This window comes from Perissodus microlepis, chromosome 23, assembly GCF_051167445.1.
Source record: "Perissodus microlepis isolate ML-2025 ecotype Zambia chromosome 23, ASM5116744v1, whole genome shotgun sequence".
In the NCBI taxonomy this organism is placed as follows: Eukaryota; Metazoa; Chordata; class Actinopteri; order Cichliformes; family Cichlidae; genus Perissodus; species Perissodus microlepis.
This window is the reverse complement of record NC_140482.1, coordinates 38195811-38218679: the sequence shown is the minus strand read 5'-3', so window position 1 is coordinate 38218679 and position 22869 is coordinate 38195811. Positions and strand designations below refer to the sequence as shown.

At 35.5% G+C, this 22869-nt stretch overlaps 3 protein-coding genes across 3 annotated transcripts; all 3 read right to left on the bottom strand.

Moving 5' to 3' along the window:
- Window positions 1-1270: 1270 nt before the first annotated feature.
- On the bottom strand, window positions 1271-2734 carry LOC146362094 (duodenase-1-like). Its single transcript, XM_084921901.1, has 5 exons — window positions 2677-2734; window positions 2352-2499; window positions 2122-2254; window positions 1730-1984; window positions 1271-1619 (listed from the first exon to the last, which is right to left on the bottom strand). Exons 1-5 carry the CDS (start codon window positions 2732-2734, stop codon window positions 1455-1457), a joined length of 759 nt encoding a protein of 252 aa, XP_084778027.1. The 3' UTR covers window positions 1271-1454.
- A 2736-nt stretch (window positions 2735-5470) lies between these two features.
- On the bottom strand, window positions 5471-9587 carry LOC146362093 (granzyme F-like). Its single transcript, XM_084921645.1, has 5 exons — window positions 9373-9587; window positions 9150-9297; window positions 8927-9068; window positions 7735-8004; window positions 5471-7644 (listed from the first exon to the last, which is right to left on the bottom strand). The coding sequence occupies exons 1-5, from the start codon at window positions 9428-9430 to the stop codon at window positions 7477-7479; spliced, it is 786 nt and encodes a 261-aa protein (XP_084777771.1). The 5' UTR covers window positions 9431-9587; the 3' UTR covers window positions 5471-7476.
- Window positions 9588-16099: 6512 nt separating this feature from the next.
- On the bottom strand, window positions 16100-18740 carry LOC146362092 (duodenase-1-like). The gene is made up of 7 exons (XM_084921707.1): window positions 18530-18740; window positions 18318-18445; window positions 17792-18125; window positions 17569-17716; window positions 17349-17490; window positions 16473-16742; window positions 16100-16379 (listed from the first exon to the last, which is right to left on the bottom strand). Exons 3-7 carry the CDS (start codon window positions 17847-17849, stop codon window positions 16212-16214), a joined length of 786 nt encoding a protein of 261 aa, XP_084777833.1. The 5' UTR covers window positions 17850-18125; window positions 18318-18445; window positions 18530-18740; the 3' UTR covers window positions 16100-16211.
- Window positions 18741-22869: the final 4129 nt, after the last annotated feature.

The window sequence follows — 22869 nt, the reverse complement described above, 5'->3', positions numbered from 1 at the left end:
AAAGCTGAAACATCTTCAAGAATCTGGAAGGCCTGTTATCAGCTGTTATCTGATAAAGCTGAGGAGACACACACATACTTAGCTTCAGCTGTTTCCAAAAATCAATTACAAATAAAATGAATTGTCACATCTTTATTAATAGTTACAAGTTCCCTTCAAGTAAAGATTCAGAAACAATTTGAAATAAGTTGCCAGTTCACACAGTATGAATTTAGGTTTGTAACAATTCTGAAACTGAAATGTCTGCATATATCACATCGCGGTTCCATCTTTCCAGATCAAGCCACCCATGTGAAGTGTTGAAAGCCTGCAAGTGGGGTAAACGAAATCTTTGCAGATTGTTCATGTGACAGCTGAGCTGGAAATGAAGTTGTGATCATTAGTTTGCATATAATCATCATGGTATGAATGCCGTAGTAATTTTGGGCTTTTAATAATTTCTTTGAACTTTTTCTTTTTTTTCTTTTTAAGGTGGAATGATTGTACAACTTTTATGAATTTTGGAAACCAGATTTTGGTGTACAATTTTGAATGCATTGTGGAATTTCTCTAATCCACTTAGAGTGAAATTGTTATACAGAGGCTTAAATATATACATACCCTCACTTGAATCTTTTAATAAGTGGTGGTGAAGGTTCTACAATGTCTTAATTTGACAAGGTGCAGAGCTATTCTTGCTAGGTCCTCATAACAATGTCCAAGAAACTAATTGAGCCATTTCTAAACAAGCAGATTATCAGTTTAAACAAATTAGTACAATTTACTCTGGTATGTAACCACTTTGGCAAGGTCCAGAGGAAGACCCAAACATCTTCCAAGCCCTCAGGAAAAAGGAAATTGGCTAGAATATTAAATACTAATCATGAACCAGCCAGACTCAACCCTGCTATGACCTAGAAACGGCTGAAGCACCAGTTTCACTGTCAATGCCTTCTTTAACCCCTGAGTATAGCGCTATGAATGACACATAAATGATGCTTTTGCACCTTTCATCTTTGTATGCGATAAGCACCAGTAGGATTGTCCTTTATGTGTTATTGGATAATCTCAGATCAGTTTGATGTTGAAAGGAGGATAGCGATGTGAAATAAAAACTCCCCCCAAATATCTTAAACATAAAGTAACAAGCCTGTATGGAATAGAAAGAAGAAAGTACAGAAATGTGTGTAAAAATGCACAGTAAAGAGTAAAATGTTGCCAGAGAAATAAATAAATAAAGTATAGATCCTTAAAATTTCTACTAAATTAGAGTAAAGCAGGGTGGTTGAGACTGAGGAAACACTGGCGGTACAATAAATATGAAACAAAACAGATCTAAAATACAACAATTCAAGGGCTAACGACTCTAGAACACGAGTAAATAGAAATAAAAAACAAAGCTAAAAACCCAGAGATCATGACAGAGAGCAAAATGTTTATTTTTGCTTCTACTGTAGTAATGCAAAAATACATTTTTAGGAAGGTTTTGTAGTTGCCAGAACTTTGTTGATCCATTGAAGATATTTTGAGATGTCCGTATAGACATTGGGCACATCTGGGTAGTTACAGTTGTGATATTTGTTGAAAGAAACAATACCAACAGCTAAACCGTTGCACACCAGAGGACCACCAGAATCACCCTGTGAGGAAGGAGGATTTTCAGTTTTCATTTCATATTTAATTTAGGTTGTTCAGCTATTTGTCAACAGGAAACAAGTAGACATAGACAATGAAAGGACAGAAGCCATACCTGACAGAATCCTTTGTCTGTGCTGTATCCACCTGCACAGATAACATTGACAGGAAGACCGGGCCATTGTTCCCTACAGACTTCTGGGTTAATGACGGACACGTTCACCACTCTCAGGTCATCGACAACTGAGCCACCATTTTTAGTTGTTCCCCATCCAGCCACTTGACAAATTTGATTTTCTTCCAAGGTTATTTCAGCACATGGAAGTTGAATTATTTGTACTTTGCAGCCTAGTTGAGCTTTCCTAGACAGCTGTAGACACACAACAGCAGAAAGTAAAAATTAGAAATGTCTATTTTTCTAGTACATTTGTAGTATTTATGTAATCTAAATAAATAAACCATATATTACATCACCTGTAATGGTTGTTTGTGTAAATATATACTTACTTTAAGGAGCATGATGTCCTCGCCCAGCCAAACATCATCAAAATTGCTGGGTTTGAATTTCTTTTCGACGATTATTTTTATATTACTGCCCTGCTGGCGATTGTGGTTGCCAATAACAACATGTGTGATGTTCCTGAACAAGTAATCATTGAGATGTGGTGAATATGTTTAAGAAAACTATTTTAATGGCGCGCATCAGAGACTGCCTCACAAGAAAACAGATTACTTACACAGTGTCACAGTGTGCAGCGGTTACAACAAAGTCCTCAGTGACAAGAAATCCTCCACATACATGACCCTTGCTGCTCTGTACAGAAGCCATATACAACATTGATTTATCTGGCGCTTTTTTACCATGTATGATGTCAGTTCCATATCCTGCAAAACAATGGAAAATAAAGTAAACCAAAACACTGTAAATGTCACATTAACACGCTCTTATGATTCTCAAATGACACACTTTCTCTGTGTATATACATAGTTTCTCTTTCACATATTTTGTCAATAGCAGGGATAGTGATAATGGGCAGAGAATAATATTAATGTCATTCTTACCTAGTTGTCCCAGACATGTCAGAACATAGACCAGCAGAAATGCATGCAGACTTTCCATGTTGCCACTGAAACAGCCTCCGGGGGTGTCAAGGAGACCCTTTTATACAGCAGTTTGCTGTGTTGTCAAGTATGATTATCATCGTTCTTATTTTGACTTATAACCACATCCTTTATTCGGTGTATGTGTGCCCTTCATTTGGAACCTTGGTGTTATCGTGCTTATCATAACTGCACAGTACCTCATCAGTCTTAACCACATTCTGTGTCTTTTTAGACCTCCTCTTCTTCTATAATCACTAATCAAGTCAGATCGATTTAATCAGTAAAAACAGACATTTTAATTCTTTTATAAAAACCAAAGTCTGTCAGAATGATCGATTGGTTGTTCTCTCTGAATTACTTTCTTTCCTTTTCTTGCCTTACTTTGTTCTTACTAGGCTACTGTAGACCTGCTTTTCTTCACTGTTTGTAAGTAAGTGTTTTATGAGTGGTTTATATGTCATTGATATTGCTGAATGTAATGTGTTCCCCAAAGTAAGTTACGGTTAATCACATAACGTTTTTAAGCAACGCACTAATGTAAATGTTGAATAGTACCTGGACTGGTTCTCACGTGGCACTTTTCTCCTCTACTTGAGCACTCACAGCACTTTAAACAACATACCTCATTCACCCATTCATTCATACAGGCACTTTTTTTTCTATGCTCAAGAGCTGTTTACACTCTGAATACATCTGAGAGTAACTTGGGTCTAGTAACTTGCACAAGCATATTTGGCATGCAGCGTGCTATTATATTAAATTCAGTAATTCACTAAATTCAGTAATCACATTACTGTTACAATGATGTAAGTTCTGGCATTGCAAAGATTCTGAACTCACGGGCATGAATGTCAAATGGAAAGATATCTTTTTTTTAATGCACACTTGCACTGCAATCACAGTAAAGCTATTCTGAGGTGACTACACCTGTAGTATCACTTCTTGTAAGACAAGCTTTTCTTGCCCTCTTTTCCAGGCAAACTTAGATATCAGATTAAATGGTGACAGTTTTAAACCCACAGATACAAGAGCGGTACAGCTGCAGTTCTATTTTTTTAATCTCAGCTTTTGAATACTGTTTTCGAAACCTTATACCTTTTTGGATACTGCTGACCAACAATTCATAAATGAATAACACAAAGGACACACAGCTATTTTTTTTTTATGTAGCTCAAAGCTCACTGAAAAACTTTACATTCACTGTGACGAAGTATAACTGAACCACAGAAACCACAGATAAATTTCATGTAGAACGTCAATGTTCTCAATATCACAGTGATGAAAGTGAAATATAAAAATATAAGCTTACTACTAAATAGTAGTAAGGGGGAACACCTTAATATATTTACATGTTTATATGTTATGTTATGTCCTAAGTAAATTTAAAGATTTAACATTTTTCCCTCCAGTATTTGGTGCTAGTATGAAATAGTCACCTCTTCTGACTTTACTGACTTCAGAGTGACTTTGTGTTGACCTCACATGTCACAAAGCCACTGTAGAGATTGGCTCTCATCAGTTCACAAGTGGAACATGTTCATGACCCCCTTCAGTTTGCTTACCAGGCTCTTGTAGGGGGTGGATGATGGCATTATTTACATGCTGTAGCACTCTCACTCTCAGCCAGGTGATATTGGTGACATTGTGAGAGAAAGCGCTCTAGATGGATGTCACCACTCCAACTATGTCCTAGATTTCTAGTAATCTGTCAGAGAAACATTAGTTTGATGTTCTGGTTAATGAAGTTTTACACTACCTCACATTATAAACCCTTTATTATGGGCCTCTGATATGATGGGCCAAGACAAACATTCTGGAAAAACTTTGTTTGTTTGGTGACCTGGATGAACTGCTTCAGGCAGGAAGAGCATGGTGATGATTGCGTGATATAAGATAAGGTGTCTTATACCATGGTCTGCAAAGCTTGAAACACTTTCATAGCATTATCTGACAAGAATGTGATGAGTTCAGCAAATGTTGTTAGATCAAAGCTGTTGTTTTTCTTTTTGCTCCACTTTTTTTTGGTTCCCTTTTACACTGCTACAACTAGATGACTAAGAGAAACCACAGCGTCAGTCTTCAGGTTTTACCACCTTTGCTTTTGCATGTGTTATGGTGGCATGTGCAAGTAATTTCTTAATTCCTGACTGCCAGCAGTGTGTGTGTGTGTGTGTGTGTGTATTTGAAAAATGCATACACCTGACTAACTGGTGATACTTTTGACTGGTGTGAAGATGTTAGTGTGGTTGTTTGTTAAATGGGAAAGGAATATTAAAAGAGGCTAAATGAAATTTGTGAATCAGAGATTTGTATATAATTTCCACACGATATGCACAAAGAAGACAGATTTTGGAAGCCCGAAAAAAGAATAACTATCTATTATTTTATATATTTATTGTACAGTTGTCAGTCTATCAGTATGTTATTTACCATAGTAATATACTAAATGTGATGCAACTGACAGATACTTAATCTATTATCTCTATTTTATTAGTTATTTAATTCTCCATTTATATGATTTTTTGTTCTCTGATACTTTTACTGCATTGTTTTAATAAATTTTAATCCATGTTAGGTCTCCTTCTCTAGGTTTTTATGCATGCTACTACATGTGCAGTTGCACCAAAAAACCCAAAACAAAAAAGCATTGTTCTGTAATGCAGATATGTGATGTACAACCACAGTTGTACATAATCAAAAAAGCAGAAAGGCAAGCAGAGAGGACCTCATATTTTACCCATATTTTATTCACAATAGAGCACAAAAATATACAAAATGTTTCAACTGAGAAAATGCACCAGTTTGAGAAAAAGAAAATTTCATTTTTGAATTTTATGGCAAATATTTTCATTAGCAAGAGAGTGTGTGGAGGTCATAATTATTTATCTAATTATTAGCAACAGTAGACTAACAAGATGTTAACAGTACCTTTATATAAAAGGTTGTAAATTGTCTGTGAAAGAAAAACAATCTAGGTGCTTCATTTTGGTGGTGATCATCTTACAATAATGAAGCAGTCATCTTATTGCCCTTGAAAGCTATAAAGCTATCCACCAAGCTATTTTCTTCTTATTAAATGCATGCTGTTGTAACTGTCTTTAGTTAAGAGGAAGAAATCAGTCTACACCTGCAGTTTATCACTGGGCTGTGTAAAAACACAAAACAGTACAGAAAAGCCCCAGTTTATACCCAGAAACTTCTTTCTGTAAGCTCTTCTGTAACCTCTTACCACCCTGATCTCAGACCAAATACACACATTTCTTGTTTATCACTCAAACTTTCTGGTAAAACACTGTCCCCTAGTGGTGAAAATGGGAGTTAAATTGTCCAAAATTTCACTGCAAGAGCAAACTGATGCCATCGTGGTGCCATAAAATGTCTTTGTTTCAATTTTCAGTGTTTTCATTCATTATTACTGTGTTTTCCTCCATTGCACTGATATCTATTCAAGCAATGGGTAACTGATCCATCTAGGAAGTCACTTAAATTAGCTGTTTAAGGAAGGAACAGTTCACACCTTAGAGCTGAACTTCATTACACAATGCCATACCTGTTCCATTTAAGGGTGGCATTATGCTTGAGTGAAGGGTTAGCAAGAAGGGGCTTTGCTCCAACCCTGCCTTACACCCTTATATGTGAGGTTTGCATGTTCTCCCTGTACCTGTGTGGTTTTCCTCCCAGAGTCAAAAAGACAACAGTATTAGATCATAGATGTGAAGTAGATAAAGTGCTCGAAGTGTATAAAATAAAGCGCTGTGTGAATATATGGTTCTCTTATTTTTTTAACAGCATAATAAAAAATAAGGCACTGACTATATAATTTCACATCCATCCAAGTGGCATCCATGAATGATAAAATAAATGATTTAATTATGGACGGCCAGAGTTGTGTACCTGAGATGACCATATAAGGGATGTTTCCTCTCGATGACATCATAAACCTCCAAGGGTAGAAATAATCTGAAATGAAGTGTGTGGAGCAATCTGACACCTGAACTTTGGGCTCCAAAAGATTATTTGTATACAAAATGACTTTTGTCATGTTTAATACGAGGCTCACTATTGACACATATTCACATTCACACATTATATTTTATTTGAAATTGAACTGGTGTCTGGATTTTGGTTTCTTTTTCATAAATAACAGCATTCACATTATAAACTGATGTAAAATTAAATGTGAAAAAAGTCTACTAAATACAGGAAATTAGTCCCTATTATCAAAATTTTGTGAAGTCACTTGACTTCCCAATAGCCACATACAATTCTGATGTCAAACAAAACTATACATTTTTTTTTAAAAATGTATTTGTTCTGATGACATTTTTATCTCATGATATGGATTGAGGAGTTTGTGGTGAAGTGCCTGTCCATGTTTCCAGTATCGGGCAGGCTTTAGTAAAATGAGATGAAATTGCCCTGGATATGACTGTTTATGAGCTTTCTGACTTGTCAGTGGATATTAGTTCTCGTTAGTTTATGTAATACAACCAACGAACCACAGGAAAACCTCCTTTGACTTTTTTCATACATGATACTAACTTATGCACTTCAAAGCTACTATGTCACTGATCTATTTGTAAGCTTGACAATGAAAGATTCATCAGCAGTTTTTGTTAGATATTGCTTAGATATTGTTAGATATTTTGTTAGATACAGTTAATGTTAGATATTGCAGAATTTAAGCAGTTTACACAGCTCACATATCACTTGCCTAACAGTCTTACAATACACCCACAATAACATGGAAAATATTTTTTACCCTTTGCATTTTTTTTTCTTGAGAATATCTGTGATCCAAGGAAGTGATTGTGATATGTCTGTATAGACGTTTGGGACATCTGGATATTTACAGCTATTGTTGTTGTTAAAAGAAACAATGCCAACAGCCAACTTGTTACATATGAGAGGCCCACCAGAATCACCCTGTGAGGAAGAAATATCAATTATTAATTTGTTTTTGTTTGATAATTTTGATGTTTAAACTATGTTTGATAATTCATATGAAAAAATTACCTGACAGATTCCACTGTTTGCTTTGTATCCACCGGCGCAAATAACATTTTTTAAAGTTCTTCCCCACAGCTTCTGACACTTGTCCTTGTTAATGATGGGAACATTTAGCACTTGCAGCTCATTAACATAACCAGATCGATGTTTACCAGGTTCTGTGGGCCCCCATCCAGCTACACTGCAGATCTTGTTTTCCTCCAGGTTTAGTTTTTGAATTGGAAGTGGAATTAGCTTAATTGGTTTTTTGTTACCCAGGGGAACTTTCTTAGACAGCTGGAAAGATAAAAAACAAACAAACAAAAAAAAAAAACACAGAAAATAATAATGATTATTATTTATATCAGTTATGAACATGTCAGATTTGTGTATATTTAAGGTTCTCCAGTATTTTTCTTTACATATCTCTCAAGACATGAAAGTGCGTGCACTTGCATAAAGCAAATGACTCTACAATACTATCATTATCACAAGCGTATTTAGATGTATTAATATATCTATTAATGTGTCACGTGTTTATTATTACAGCAAATTAAGAAAAAGTGCTTGTTTGTTTTGTTGTGGAACTAGAAGTCATTTCATGTATTACTGTTGTTGCTGTTTTGTTTTTTTTACCTGTACTACAAACAAATGGTAAATGGCCTGTATTTGTATAGCGCTTTTACCAGTCCCCCCTAGGGACCCCAAAGCGCTTTACACATCCAGTCATCCACCCATTCACTCTCACATTCACACACTGGTGGAGGCAAGCTACAGTTGTAGCCACAGCTGCCCTGGGACAGACTGACAGAAGCGAGGCTGCCATATCGCGCCATCAGCCCCTCTGGCCATCACCAGTAGGCGGTAGGTGAAGAGTCTTGCCCAAGGACACAACGACCGAGACTGTCCAAGCCGGGGCTCGAACCGGCAACCTTGCGATTACGAGGCGAACTCCCAACTCTTGAACCACGATCGCCCAAATGTGTTTTGATTGGTTGACACTTAAAGAAAATCATATAATTTTTGAATGGTTTGATTATAAATGCTGGCAGAAAGTGCCAGAAAATGTTTCTCTGAATGATTTAGGGGTTTTTTGCTGTTCTTTTAATTTTATTTCTTTTATATTTTCCTCCCTGTATTAACCTTTTTAATGATTGATTGATTCATAAGAACGTCTGATATCCTTTGTGAAGCTGAGGCTGAATAGATGAATACTTACTTTGAGAAGCATGATGTCATTTCCATTTGCAACTTCCTTGTAGGCAGGGTGTCTGCAGATCATTTTTACTCCATATCTCATTTTCTTATTTTCCTTCCTGAGATCATGGGTGCCCAGAACAACACTTAAGGATTTAGGATTCCTGCAGGAATGATTGAAAAACAAAATAATTATTTATGTTTACATGAATGTGACATTGCTTGAAGTATCGGTGGCTACTCACTCAACACGACAGTGCGCAGCAGTCATTACAAAGTCTTTACTGACAAGGAATCCTCCACATGTGTGTTTTTTGTTGTTTTGTACTGATGCCATATACTGCATGGACTTTTCCTCAGCCTTTTTGCCATTTATGATTTCACTTCCCAGTGCTGAAAATAAATGAAGAAAAACTGAGAGAAATATATTTTTTGCATAACTTTAAGAAAAATATTTTGCAATCTTACCATTTTGTATGAGGCATGTCACAGCTGTGACTAGAAGACACTTCTGTAGAGCGTGCATGATGTGTGGAAGTCAAGTAAAATGTCATTGTTTAGGGGGGCAGTTTGCCTGCTTTATGCATCACCTTGCAATGTTTCTGTGGCTTTCATCAACACTTCCTATCAGTCACTCCTCCCATATCAATGTTTCATCCATCTCCACTAAACATGTGATTTCTTTATTTTTTCTCTTAAATGAACTTGAACTAACTAACTAATTGAACCAAATTAGTTTAAATGTAATGAATTATAAATGTAATGAATTTTTAATTTATATCAACATATATCAACACACACACACACACACACACACACACACACACACATATATATATATACATATATATATATATATATATATATATATAGTAAAACCAAGCAAAGGTGTGAAACACCAAAGAGCACCAAAACCTGTGAAAAACTGAGTCATTGAAACCACTTTTTCCAGCTACACCTTCACAGTCACATGTCAGATGCAAAAAACAAAGAAAGACAGAACAGAAGACACAAGAGGGTGCAGACACAACAGTGCAACAGAAAAGTGCAACAGTGACAGTTGATTAAATAAGACTTTTAACATTACTACAGTATGCTCTCTCTATCAAGCCTCTTTCCTGTTATTTCCTGCTAGTATATTACATTTGAATGTGTAGTTTCTTCTAGAAGTTTGAGATGAACTTCAAAAATTGACACATAGTGCAGTAAGTACACATATCAGAGATTTATTTATTTATTATTTATTTATTTCACTTCCTAGTGCCCAAGAAGAAATGTAGAAAATTTGAGAGAGAATATTTTCACAACATATTTTGAAATCTTACATTTTTTTATAAGGCATGTCATAGCCTGAAGAGAAGAAGAGAAGAGCAGAAACTTCCTCAGAGCGTGCATGACGCATAGAAGTCAAGTAAAATGTAATCGTTTTAAGGGGGGCAGTTTGCCTGTTTTATGCATCACTTTGCAATCTGTAAGCGGTTTTCATTTAAACTTCCTATCTTTCTCTCCTCTCAAAATTTTGTTGCACATTTATCTCCTCTAAATGCACACATGTCTGCATATGTGTGTGTGTTGAAGGTGTGAAACATGTCTTAGCATCAAAAATCATCATCATTTTTACAATCGAAGATGTTAGTGTAGTGACAGTATCTTACTGTTGAATTTGACCAGCATGAAGAAACAATGTGCAATGACAATAAAGTTGAATTCTAAACTATGTTTTCTAAAATAAAAAATATATATAGGTTGCTGTCTTGATGCGTACTCAATCTTCCAGGTTAAGAAATCCTAAAAAGTCATTAACATGCAGATAATTTCCACACAATATGCACAAAGATATATATTATATATTTATATTATATATTTATTGTACAGTTGTCAGTCTATCGGTATGTTATTTACCATAGTAATATAGTAAATGTGATGCAACTGACATATATTTAATCTATTATCTCTATTTTATTAGTTATTTAATTCTCCATTTGATTTTTTGTTCTCTGATACTTTTACTGCATTGTTTTAATTAATTTCAAACCTTGTTAGGTCTCCTTCTTTAAGTTTTTATCAGTGTTGGGCAAGTTACTTTGAAAAAGTAATTAATTATAGTTACTAGTTACTTCTTCAAAAAAGTAACTGAGTTAGCAACTGAGTTACAATATTCTAAAAGTAATTAATTACTTGAAAAGTAATTATTGGGTTACTTTAAAAAAACGTTTAACCCTCTGGGGTCCAGGGTACAATTGGCCATTTTTAACTACTTTTGATTTTCTCTCCACATTTTACCTTTAAAAACTATTTACTTTGTCTTGTTTGGTATCATTCTTTTCCGCACAACCTCACGTGTCTGAATTTACAGTTATGTTTTCATTTTAACATACTGTATTAACACAATTGATCTAAAATCAGACAAAAAACATAAAATCAGAGTAGAAAAAGTTATATTTTTAACCGTAACAACCACAGACATGTTTAATGAATCATATTTCATAATTTTAAATGCAAATATAAATTGTCAATTTTAAAATCCTATGCACAAGTTTGCAACAATGCAACAAAGCTATTTGCATCCATTTACCTTTTACCTTGATTTTTTAAATAACCATTTCAAACTATTTACAGAACAATCAGCTGTTCTGCATTCAATAAGATGCCACACAAAATTATTTCTGTCCACTATAAAGGAGAACATCACAGCCTGATACCTGCAGGTCTGACAGCAGCAGGTGTATCACTCCTGTTTCTACCTGGAGACAGCAGCCGCCTCATTGTTCTGACACACAACACAAAACTATCCACAACACTACACACTAACTACACAAGACAACACAGTAACTACACACGCCAAACACATCTCAAAACTCGCTCTCTCTCTTTTTCTGCTCTTTCTCGCTCTCTCTCTCTCTCTCGCCATCACTCCTAAAACGTCCTCTGTTTTGTTTTTGTGTTTTTGCTCATAAGCAGAGTGCTTGCTAGCGCTGTCCTTAGACAGTAAACGTGACGAAACTATTGAGGAAAAAACGCCGCATATATATTGTTTATCACGACTCTGGTTTTACGTGGCCTATCAACACAATTTATAAACTGGTATAAATCACCTTGTTGCTTTGTCTTTAAGTGGTCATGTGATTGGCTTACCACGACTACTTTATTCTTCCTCAGTCAAACAGCAGCACTCATGCGATTGTTTTGCCCCCTTAGCTCCAGGTGTTGTGCTAGAAAGTGATCGTGAACACTTTCTAGCGCGGGAGCGCGCGCAGCTGCTTAAAGCTGTAGCGTCCAGATTACTTACAGCTACTTCCGTGCAACTGATATAAGATGCAGTAAACTGAACACAGCTTCAACCGTCTGTTTGTTGAAAAATAGTAACGGACCGCATTTTCTTGTTAGTAACTGTAACGGCGTTGTAACGATAGGAATAGTAATTAGTTAGATTACTCGTTACTGAAAAAAGTAACGCCGTTACTTGTAACGCCGTTATTCCCATCACTGGTTTTTATGCATGCTACTACATGTGCAGTTGCACCAAAAAAACAAAAAAGCATTGTTCTTTGCAGATATGTGATATACAACCACAGTTGTACATAACCGAAAAAGCAGAAAGGCAAGCAGAGAGGACCTCATAAATCCGTATTTTATTCACAATAGAGCACAAAAATATACAAAATGTTTCAACTGAGAAAATGCACCAGTTTGAGAAAAAGAAAATGTCATTTTGAATTTTATGGCGTTGCACATTTCTACAAGCAAGAGAGTGTGTGGAGGTCATAATTATTTATCTAATTATTAGCAACAGTAGACTAACAAGATGTTAACAGTAGCTTTATATTAAAGGTTGTAAACTGTCTGTGAAAAAAAACAAAAAAATCTTGCTTCATTTTGGTGGTGGTCACCTTACAATAATGAAGCAGTCATCTTATTGCCCTTGAAAGCTATAAAGCAGGGGTGTCCAAACTTTTTTCACTGAGGGCCAATTAGGTATAAATTAGGTATATAACCTTAACTTTACTGTATTAAAGTTAGAAAAATCACTTAAAAGTGGTCAAATGTGTTATATTGTTGAATATAATTAAAGACAAAACTGCCTTCATCACAGCTTTCCATAAATGGATATTTATTGATTTATTCAGAAAAAGCTTTGGTAGCTCATTCTCAGAACAGCAGCCTCAGATTTCTTCTTAGTCAGAGGATTTACAGCACAGAGAAAAAACAATAAAGGGGAAAATGGGACGGTACATTTCAAGTTTGTTATTTAAGTTATTAGGCTTAGCAAAACATCTATTAACGTCCGTTTGAAACGATTATCAACATTAACAGACTGAACTGGACTTAATAACAGGAGTCCATATAATTTTAGTAAATTATTCTGGTGAGTATCAGCTGCGCTGGGTATGTAAATCCAGCTGCGACACATTATTTCGGTGACTTTAACGAGGCCGTGTTTTATGAGGTCTCCATCTGAAAAAGCCTTGCCATGTCTTGCGATGAGTTGGGCGACCTCATAGCTGGCTATTGGAGCCTTTTCCTGGACAATTTCAGCACGAAAAAAATACTGTTGCTGACCCCGCAGGAGAGCTACCCTTTGCTGCTCTCGCTCAGCACCAGTGTAGGATGCATAGGCCTGATGTTTGGTTTCATAATGACGTGGTACATTATTTCATAATTGCCACAGTTTCAGTGCAGATCAAACAGATACACTTCCCCTTGAATTCTTTGAAGAAATATTCACTCTCCCACCGTGTCTGAAATTTTCTGCACTCACTTTTCTACCTTTCGCTTCTTTGGTTCTGCCATGTTTAGTAACTTGGGGGTAAATTTCTTCGGTGATTGTCCTTTTTGGTGGAGCAATTGCCTTGATCAACAGCAGCTCCCCCTGGTGTTAAAACTAAGAGGTGCAATACACTCAAGCAAAAGTTGAAGTGTGGGCCATATTCTATTCTATTTATAAAATTACTTGCGGGCCAATTAAAAATGGACCGCGGGCCGCAAAAATATTTGTATACAAAATGACTTTTGTTGGCCTTCAGACAATAATTCTGATTGCTACAGTGCCAGACAGGACACAAAAAAAGGAAAAAAAACAAAAAACAAAAAAAACAAAAAAACAAAATGACTTTTGTTTAATATGAGGCTCACTATTGACACATTATAGCCACATATTCTCATTCACACATATTTTATTTGAAATTTAATTAGTGTCTGGATTTTAGTTTTGGTAAAAGGCTCTGTTGACAGATGTAATCAGTTTCTTTCTCTTTTTGTAAACAAGGTCGAGTCAGCAATAGTACCTCCAACATGTGACCCGTCCATGTTTAGTCCCTGTTCAGCTGCCAGTTTAAACCTGTCTCAATTACACTTCTTAACGAGATGGTTAGTCAAATTAAACCTTCTGGTTCTCCCGTGGATGTTATCCCTGCATGGTTTTTAAAGAGGTTTTTCCCTTGATTGGAACCTCAGTCCTTGCCATTATAAATAGCAATATTACTTCCAGTGTACTTCCTGATGGTTTAAAACATGCAATTGTAAACCCTTTATTTAAAAAACCTGGCCTTGACCCTTCAGTTTGCTCAAATGTTTGACCTGTTTCAAAATTTCCATTCTTTACTAAATTTATTGGAAAAAAATTGTTTTTACCCAACTGAATACATTTTTACATACTAATGGTATCCTGGAAGTTTTTCAGTTTGGTTTAAACATCTACACTCCACTGAAACAGCACTTTTATGGGTTTTATAACAATATCTGTTTAGCCAATGATTGTCGAAGTACCGTGAGCCTTGTGCTTTTAGATCTAACTACAGCGTTTAATACTGTTGGCGACAGTATTCTTATCTCTTGTTTGGAACGCCTGGTTGGCATCAAAGGTGCAGCACTGGATTGGCTTCGTTCAATAACTTCGTTATTTGAGTGGCAGAACGTTTAGTGTTAATGTTGAAAATTTTGAGTCCACCTCAGCCCCTCTTTCTTGTGGGGTGCCCCAGGGCTCAATCCTTGGCCCTCTTCTTTTTTCACTGTACGTGCTCCCTTTGGGGTCTATTTTAGAAAACACAAAATATCCTTTCACTGCTATGCAGACGACTGCCAAATTTATTTGCCTTTAGCGCCAAACGGCCCAGGCTCCATTCAAATCTTTCTGAACTGCCTTGAAGATGTCAGAGCTTGGATGGCTCTGAACTTTTTGAGCTTCAATGAGGATAAAATGGAGGTGATTGCATTTAGGCCTAATAATATTTCATGCAACCCGCTTGGGAATTGTGGTTGGCTTGGCTAATTTCAAAGTCCTAACGCTGGTTTATAAATGCCTAAATGCTCCCCCTTACCTTTCCGAGATACTTCAGCCTTATATTCCTTCACGGGCCCTTAGATCAGCCGACCTGCTGCTTTTGGTTGTCCCAAAATCTAGGCTAAAACGTAGAGGACAACAAGCCTGTTCAATTATGACTCCCAAACTTTGGAATAAGTCCCCTTAAATATCAGACAGGCATATTCATTTCCTATTTTTATGTCTCTTTTGAAAACACACCTTTTTTTGATAGCATTTAGACTGGTGTGAGTTGATATGTTTGTTATGTGTGTTATTATGTGTTTATGTGGGTGTCAGTGGTTTTATCTTGTGTTTTACCCCTTTGTCTCTGTACAGCACTTTGGGCAAACTCTTTGTTTTTAAATGTGCTATATAAATAAATTGGATTTGGATTTTAGTTTCTTTTTCATAAATAACAGCATGCACAGTATAAACTGATGTAAAATAAAATGTGCAAAAAGTCTACTAAATACAGGAAATTAATTCATGAATTATCAAATTTCTTTGTGAAGTCACTCGACCTCTCAATAGCCATGTACAATTGTGATGTCAAACAAAACTATACACTTTTCTTTCTTTATTTTTTCTGATTGATGTGGATTGAGGAGTTTTAGCCATGGTGAAGTGTCTGGCCATGTTTCATAAGATTCACTCCTCCTACAGTATCGGTCAGATTGTAATGAAATGAGATTAATTTGCGCTGGATATTACTGTTTATGAGCCTTTTTGAATTCTCAATGGATCTTTATTCTTTTTCTGACAAATTAGTTTGTGTAATATAACTAATGAAAAACCTTTGTTTTTTTTTACATCATACTAACTTGCGCACTTCGAAGCTACTATTTTACTGATGTTCTAGTGTAAGCTTGACATTGAAAAGAGTCATCAGCAGTTTTTGAAAGGCCCTTTAATGTTAGATATTGCTGAATTTAAGCAGTTTACACAGCTCACATATCACTTGCCCAACAGTCTTACAATACACCCATAACACCATTTAAAATATTTTTTACCCTTTGCATTTTTTTTTCTTGAGAATATCTGTGATCCAAGGAAGAAATTGTGATATGTCTGTATAGACGTTTGGGACATCTGGATATTTACAGCCATTGTTGTTGTTAAAGGAAACAATGCCAACAGCCAACTTGTTACATATGAGAGGCCCACCAGAATCACCCTGTGAGGAAGAAATATCAATTATTAATTTGCTGTTTTTCAATAATTTTGATGTTTATACTATTTTGATAAGAAAACATGAAAAAAAAAAGACCTGACAGATTCCACTCTTTGCTTTGTATCCACCGGCGCAAATAGCATTTTTGGGAATTTGTCCCCACACCTTCTGACACTTGTCCTTGTTAATGATGGGAACATCCAACACTTGCAGCTCATTCACATAACCAGATCGGTGTTTACGAGGTTCTGTGGGCCCCCATCCAGCTACACTGCAGATCTTGTTTTCCTTCAGGTTTAGTTTTTGAATTGGAAGTGGAATTAGCTTAATTGGTTTTTTGTCACCCAGGGAAACTTTCTTAGACAGCTGGAAAGATAAAATCAAAAACCTCAGAAAATAAATGATTAAAATTGATATCAATTATGAAGATGTCAAATTTGTGTGTATTTAAAGTTCTCCAGTATTTCTCTTTGCATGTCTCTCAAACAATGATAGTGCATGCACAAATGTGGGTAGCGACTTGCATAAGGCAAATTATTCTAAAATACTATTATTATCGTCTTTGTATTTAGATGTATTAATATATCTAATAATGCGTGACATGTATATTATTGTTACAGCAAAATAAGAAAAGGTGCTTGTTTGTTTTGTTGTGGAACAAGAAGTAATTTCATGTATTATTATTGTTGCTGTTGTTTTTACCTATACTACAATCAAATGTGCTTTGATTGGTTGAAGCTTAAACAAAATCATGTAATTGGTGATTGATCATGTGGTTTGACAATAAATGCTGGCCGAAAGTGCCAGAAAATGTTTAGGTTTTTTGTTGTTCTTTTAATTATGTTTCTTTTATTTATTCATTTATTTTTATTTTATACTTTCCTCCCTGTATTAACTATTTTTATTATTGATTGATTCATAAGAACGTCTGATATCCTTTGTGAAGCTGAGGCTGAATAGATGAATACTTACTTTGAGGAGCATGATGTCATTCCCATTTGCAACTTCCTTGAAGGCAGGGTGTCTGCACATCATTTTTACTCCATATCTCATTTTCTTATTTGCCTTCTTGAGATCATGGGTGCCCAGAACAACACTTAAGGATTTAAGCTTCCTACATGAATAATGAATGAGAAACCAAAATAATTATTTATATTTAGATGAATGTGACACGCTTTTGGTCGTTACTCACTTAACAGCACAGTGCGCAGCAGTCATTACAAAGTCTTCACTGACAAGGAATCCTCCACATGTGTGTATTTTGTTGTTTTGTACTGATGCCATATACTGCATGGACTTTTCCTCAGCCTTTTTGCCATTTATGATTTCACTTCCCAGTGCTGAAAATAAATGAAGAAAAACTGAGAGAAATATATTTTTTGCATAACTTTAAGAAAAATATTTTGCAATCTTACCATTTTGTATGAGGCATGTCACAGCTGTGAATAGAAGACACTTCTGTAGAGCGTGCATGATGTGTGGAAGTCAAGTAAAATGTCGTTGTTTAGGGGGGCAGTTTGTCTGCTTTATGCATCACCTTGCAATGTTTCTGTGGCTTTCATCAACACGTATATGTAGAGTCTGTGAGTCAATGAAACCACATTTTCCAGCTACACCTTCACGGTCACATGTCAGATGTTAAAGTAGTGTAAATGCACACATGTGTGTGTATGTGTGTGCGTGTGTGTGTGTGCATTTGTATATGGGTGCCATCTTCTTGTCACATACCAGAGGACCCCCAGAATCACCCTGTGAGAAAAAATATCTTTATTTGATTTTGCTGGAGACAACAACAACAACAACAACGACAAAAATACATAAAATCACAGTCTTGAAATTTTATGAATTGAGATCTTCAAATATATCATACATATCATATCAACATATAATATTGTAATAAATGAGTTGATGAACACTGAAGTTAAAGAGTTATTTACTTACTTTGAGAAGCATGATATCATTTCCAGATTTAGCATTCTTGTAAGAAGGGTGCTTGCACTTCTTTTTTATTTGATATATCATGGTCTTCTCAGCTTTCTTGAGATTGTGGGTGCCCAGAACAACATTTCCTGCATTGATAATAATTAAGAAGTCTGCAGAAATATTCATATTTAGGTGATGAACAGATTCCTTGTAGGATCTTAGTAACTTACCAATCATCACAGTGTGCAGCAGTCAATACAAAGTCTTCACTGACAAGGAATCCTCCACATACGTGCCTTATCCTGTCTTGCACTGATGCCATATACAGCATTGAACTCTTCTTGCTGCAAAGAAATGAAAAAAAAAAAAAAAAAAGAATAACAATTATCTCACATTCTTTGAAAAAAAGATAAGATACTAAATTTTTACCATTTTGTTTGAGACAACTCATTGCTAGGAAGAGCAAAAACAGTTGCAGAGTGTGCATTGTGCCTGTGAGGTGCAGTCATTTAGGGGTGCAACTTTACGCATCACCTTGCAGTCTGTCTGTGGTTTTTGATTAACAACACATCCGGTGTATTTCTCTTCTGAAACTTTTGTCAGACATTTATCATTGCAGTCTTTTTTAAAGATTCTTTTTGTGGTTTTTATTTTGATCTTTAAAGTCCTGTACCCTCATTATTAAATGAACTTACATTAAATTAATCGAAAAGTATTCCCATTTTCTCTTTGTCATTTTCTCTAGCAACGAGAAACATCACACCTTTAAAACTGTAAAACGTACACGAGCTGTTGATGTTTTTTTCTTTTCCAGCAGCAGCTTTGCAATTACGGCAGTTAAAGAGGTCTAGCTGTTCAAAATGTTACTGTTTAGTTTGATTCAAATAAGTGATTCTAATTATGTTGATTACTATTGTGAGTGATGCAGACTTAATGCAAACACATACACACTGCACTTGATAGAGTGCTTTCAGTTGCTAAAAATGTATATTAATAAATATGTCACACATTTTTACATTTTATGTCAGATGTTTTATTACATTTTTCCTCTTCCCATAGTGTTGTTGCTCAATATGTCATGATATGTTGCTGAGGGCAGCAGAGTTCTCTATAAGGCTTTTAGAGAAATTTAAATATGTTTATATTGTCTATTCTGTAAAATAGTCAGATGTCTATTCATATTAATGTACAGAATTCACCTGCTTGCTGCTACTACTGCACATTCACCCAATGTATATATATATATATATATATATATATATATATATATATATATATATATATATATATATATATATATATATAATGTTCTTCCTCTACCCCCCCCCATTTTTGCACATGTCGAGTAGCGTGTCAGGCTACATTTCACTGTGTGTTATACTTGTATAACTATGCATGTGACAAATAAAGAACCTTGAACCTTGAACCTTGAGAGGCTTATAGGGAACTGTAAAAGTGGACAGATAGAGCAACCGTCAGAAGGTTGCTGGCTCAATCCTCGGGGTTTTCATCAACAGGACTAACTTCCTTTCTATTTCTTTTCTTTACACATTCATTTATTTATGACTCTTTTTATGGCTTTATTTTGCACTTTAAAGGGAACTCTGGACTTCTCACCACCAAGTGAACTGATGTTTAATGAGGTTTAAAAGAATGCCAGTGCAACTGCTCTCCTTTTTTCTAGTTTTCTGTAGCTGTGAGAAACATCACACTTTGAAAAACTGTGAAAACGAAATGAGTCACTAAAGTCACTGTTTCCAGCCACACCTTTGCACAGATGTTAAACTAGTTAAACTAGTCTGTCTTTTCAAAACGTGGTGCAACATTCAAATAAAAGTAAGTACGGTAAGTAAAAGTCATATAGTTTACTGCAATTTCATTCATTTGTAGTCCTGTCAAGCAAATACACATACAGAGATATATTATATACACACACTGAAATACTTACACTGCACCTTATCAATCAATATACATCACAAATCAGTCTTATTACATATACTTATTAAGCTTGTTCTTCCAATATCTGCAAACCATCAAATGTCATATTCTACATGTGTACAGCTCAACTGTTGCTTAATACATCATAATTTTGAGCATAAAAAAGTTCATAGGCCACTAAGCTTTTGAGCTGCTCTGCTCTCTGACCATCAGAGGGAGCCATACATCCATCACTATAAAAGTGATGGATGTAAAGTCACAAATGGAGACGCTCTTCTTAACACAAGCTGTGTTCGTCTGTCTTTTATGGAAAAAAGCAGTAATCAAGTTATTCCATTGCAGTTATGAGCAAATGTTAATAATTTCTTTATTTGATTTATTTTGATTTTAAATGTCATTATTCAACGTTTGCCAGAAAATATGAGACAGCTCTGACACTGAAACATTAAATAACTGAGGATATCTAGATTTACTTACTATCTCCATTTATATTATTAATATTATAATCCTGAATGGTTCATTTTTGGATGTGTGTGTATGTCTCTTACTGGCACTTCGATAGTGGAAGGCGTCTGTCCTCACTAGCCATTAAACCAACTGTATTATGAATAGGCACAAGAATGTAGAAAGGGACACATAGTCATATGCAAAAAAAAAATCATTATGTGATGCATTGGTTTCTTTTATGCAATGTTCAAAGCTTAACAGAGCGGGATGGATTTGTCGTTGTCTTTGGTATTTTCAGACATGCCAGTTGAAACTCTCAGTTGTCCAAAAAGTCCCCATTTATTCTCATTTCGATGCAAAAAATTTGGCCTCTAAGCCAATTTATCTCTTTATAAAAAAGTAGTATGGAGAGTCTTTTTTTACATTTTGGAAGTGAGGGCCAAAGTAGCTTTGATTGATAGGTGTCCCAGCGGCCTGTCTCTGCTAATTTCGTGTCCAAAAACCTCTTAATGTCACTTCTGACTCTATTTGTATTATAGTCTAATAAACATTCATTCTACAGGATACAGAAAAATTTCATTTTTTTGCATTAATCCTTAGTAAGATTTGACTGGAAGATTGTTTCTCTGCAGATGTTGGATGCAGCATCCTTAGGTTTTTCCAGCCAGTGTCAAATTCTCTCCGCAACTATAATGATTAAAGACCTTTACACATCACGATCGCTGCGTGACACAACATGTGGATTTTTAATCCAACACCAACCTCAGCTGGTTTATTTTAAACATTTTCGCTGCAGAAAGCAACGACATTTTGATATTGTGCATAAATGTCATTAAAGGACGCCTGTTAATCTTTGAAGTTGGAAAAAAAAAAACACAGTGCTGAAGAAATATCACCATGTGTACAGTGACAAAACACAGAGGCTGTCTAGTTTCACTGGCATGAAGAATTTCTTCACACACGGCACGAATTGAGCAGTAGGGTGGATAGGCTTGGCACAGCGCAAACTTTGCATGAAGTGACTGACTTTGGTCTTTTCCCTTTACTAACAGCCAAAGACAACCTCACGATGTTGACTGGGACTCAACCCAACATGTGGCCTGCCTGTTCCCCTTTAGCCTTTTTTTTTCTTGTTTATTATCACCTTTTCATTTGTGATCTTTCTCTAATAATGGTACAACTTATGTTCTTTAAGCAAATAAAAATCCACCCAGTGTTACTAAATGTCTATACAGGAGAAGTTTGTGTACAGTCATTCAGTGCACAACAATAGCCAAAATATGAGAACCATTCATCCAAACAACTGGACACTGTACTTCCAAGATCAGCTGTTGAGGAATGCAAAGGAAAGACAGATGCTAACACGTGTATACATAGAGTGAAGTTCTACTGGACTGTGTTATTGTGAAATGTATTTCTGATATTCTTTTTATGTTTGTAAATATCCAGAACATTAGCTAGACTTTCTGTGTAATGCAGTCCAGGACAAAATTATTACAAAGTACAGACTATAAGCATATAAACAAAGGCAGCTGACATGTTGGATTGCATTAGACTAAACAGGTTTACCCAATAGCATGACTGCTGAGTACACTGCTTTTTTTTAGTCTTTTAGCATGTCTACTGCGAATATACAGTATCACTGCTGCTTACAGTTAAAAGGTTGGTAAAGCTATGAGAGCTATTTAAGGCTTAAGGTACATATCTAGTTCTTATAAGGCCTTAAAATTATTTAAATACAACTTCATATAAACAACAACATAATACATCATTATTTAGGCATTATTTATTTAACAAAAACTATGTCAAAAAGCAGAAAAACTAAGTAGACTCCATTATTCAATGTCTTGGAACAACCTTTAGCGACAATAACTTGAATTAATTATTTTCTATATGACTTTATAAGTCGTTCACACCATAGTGGAGGCATTTTGGGCCGCTCTTTTTCACTATGTGGCTTCATTTCATTGTGGTTTGCAGGATTTCGTTGCAAATCTCAGATGCACAGCTACCATATCTTAAGGTCTGGACAGGTGAGATTGAGGTCAAATATATGGACCACTGCAGCATCTTGATTCTTTTCTTTTTGAGCCATTATGTTGTAGAGTTTTGCTGCTGTGGTCTGCATCATTGTTTTGGCCAAACCTGTCACGCAGATGGCTTCACATTTGATTCTAGAATACTT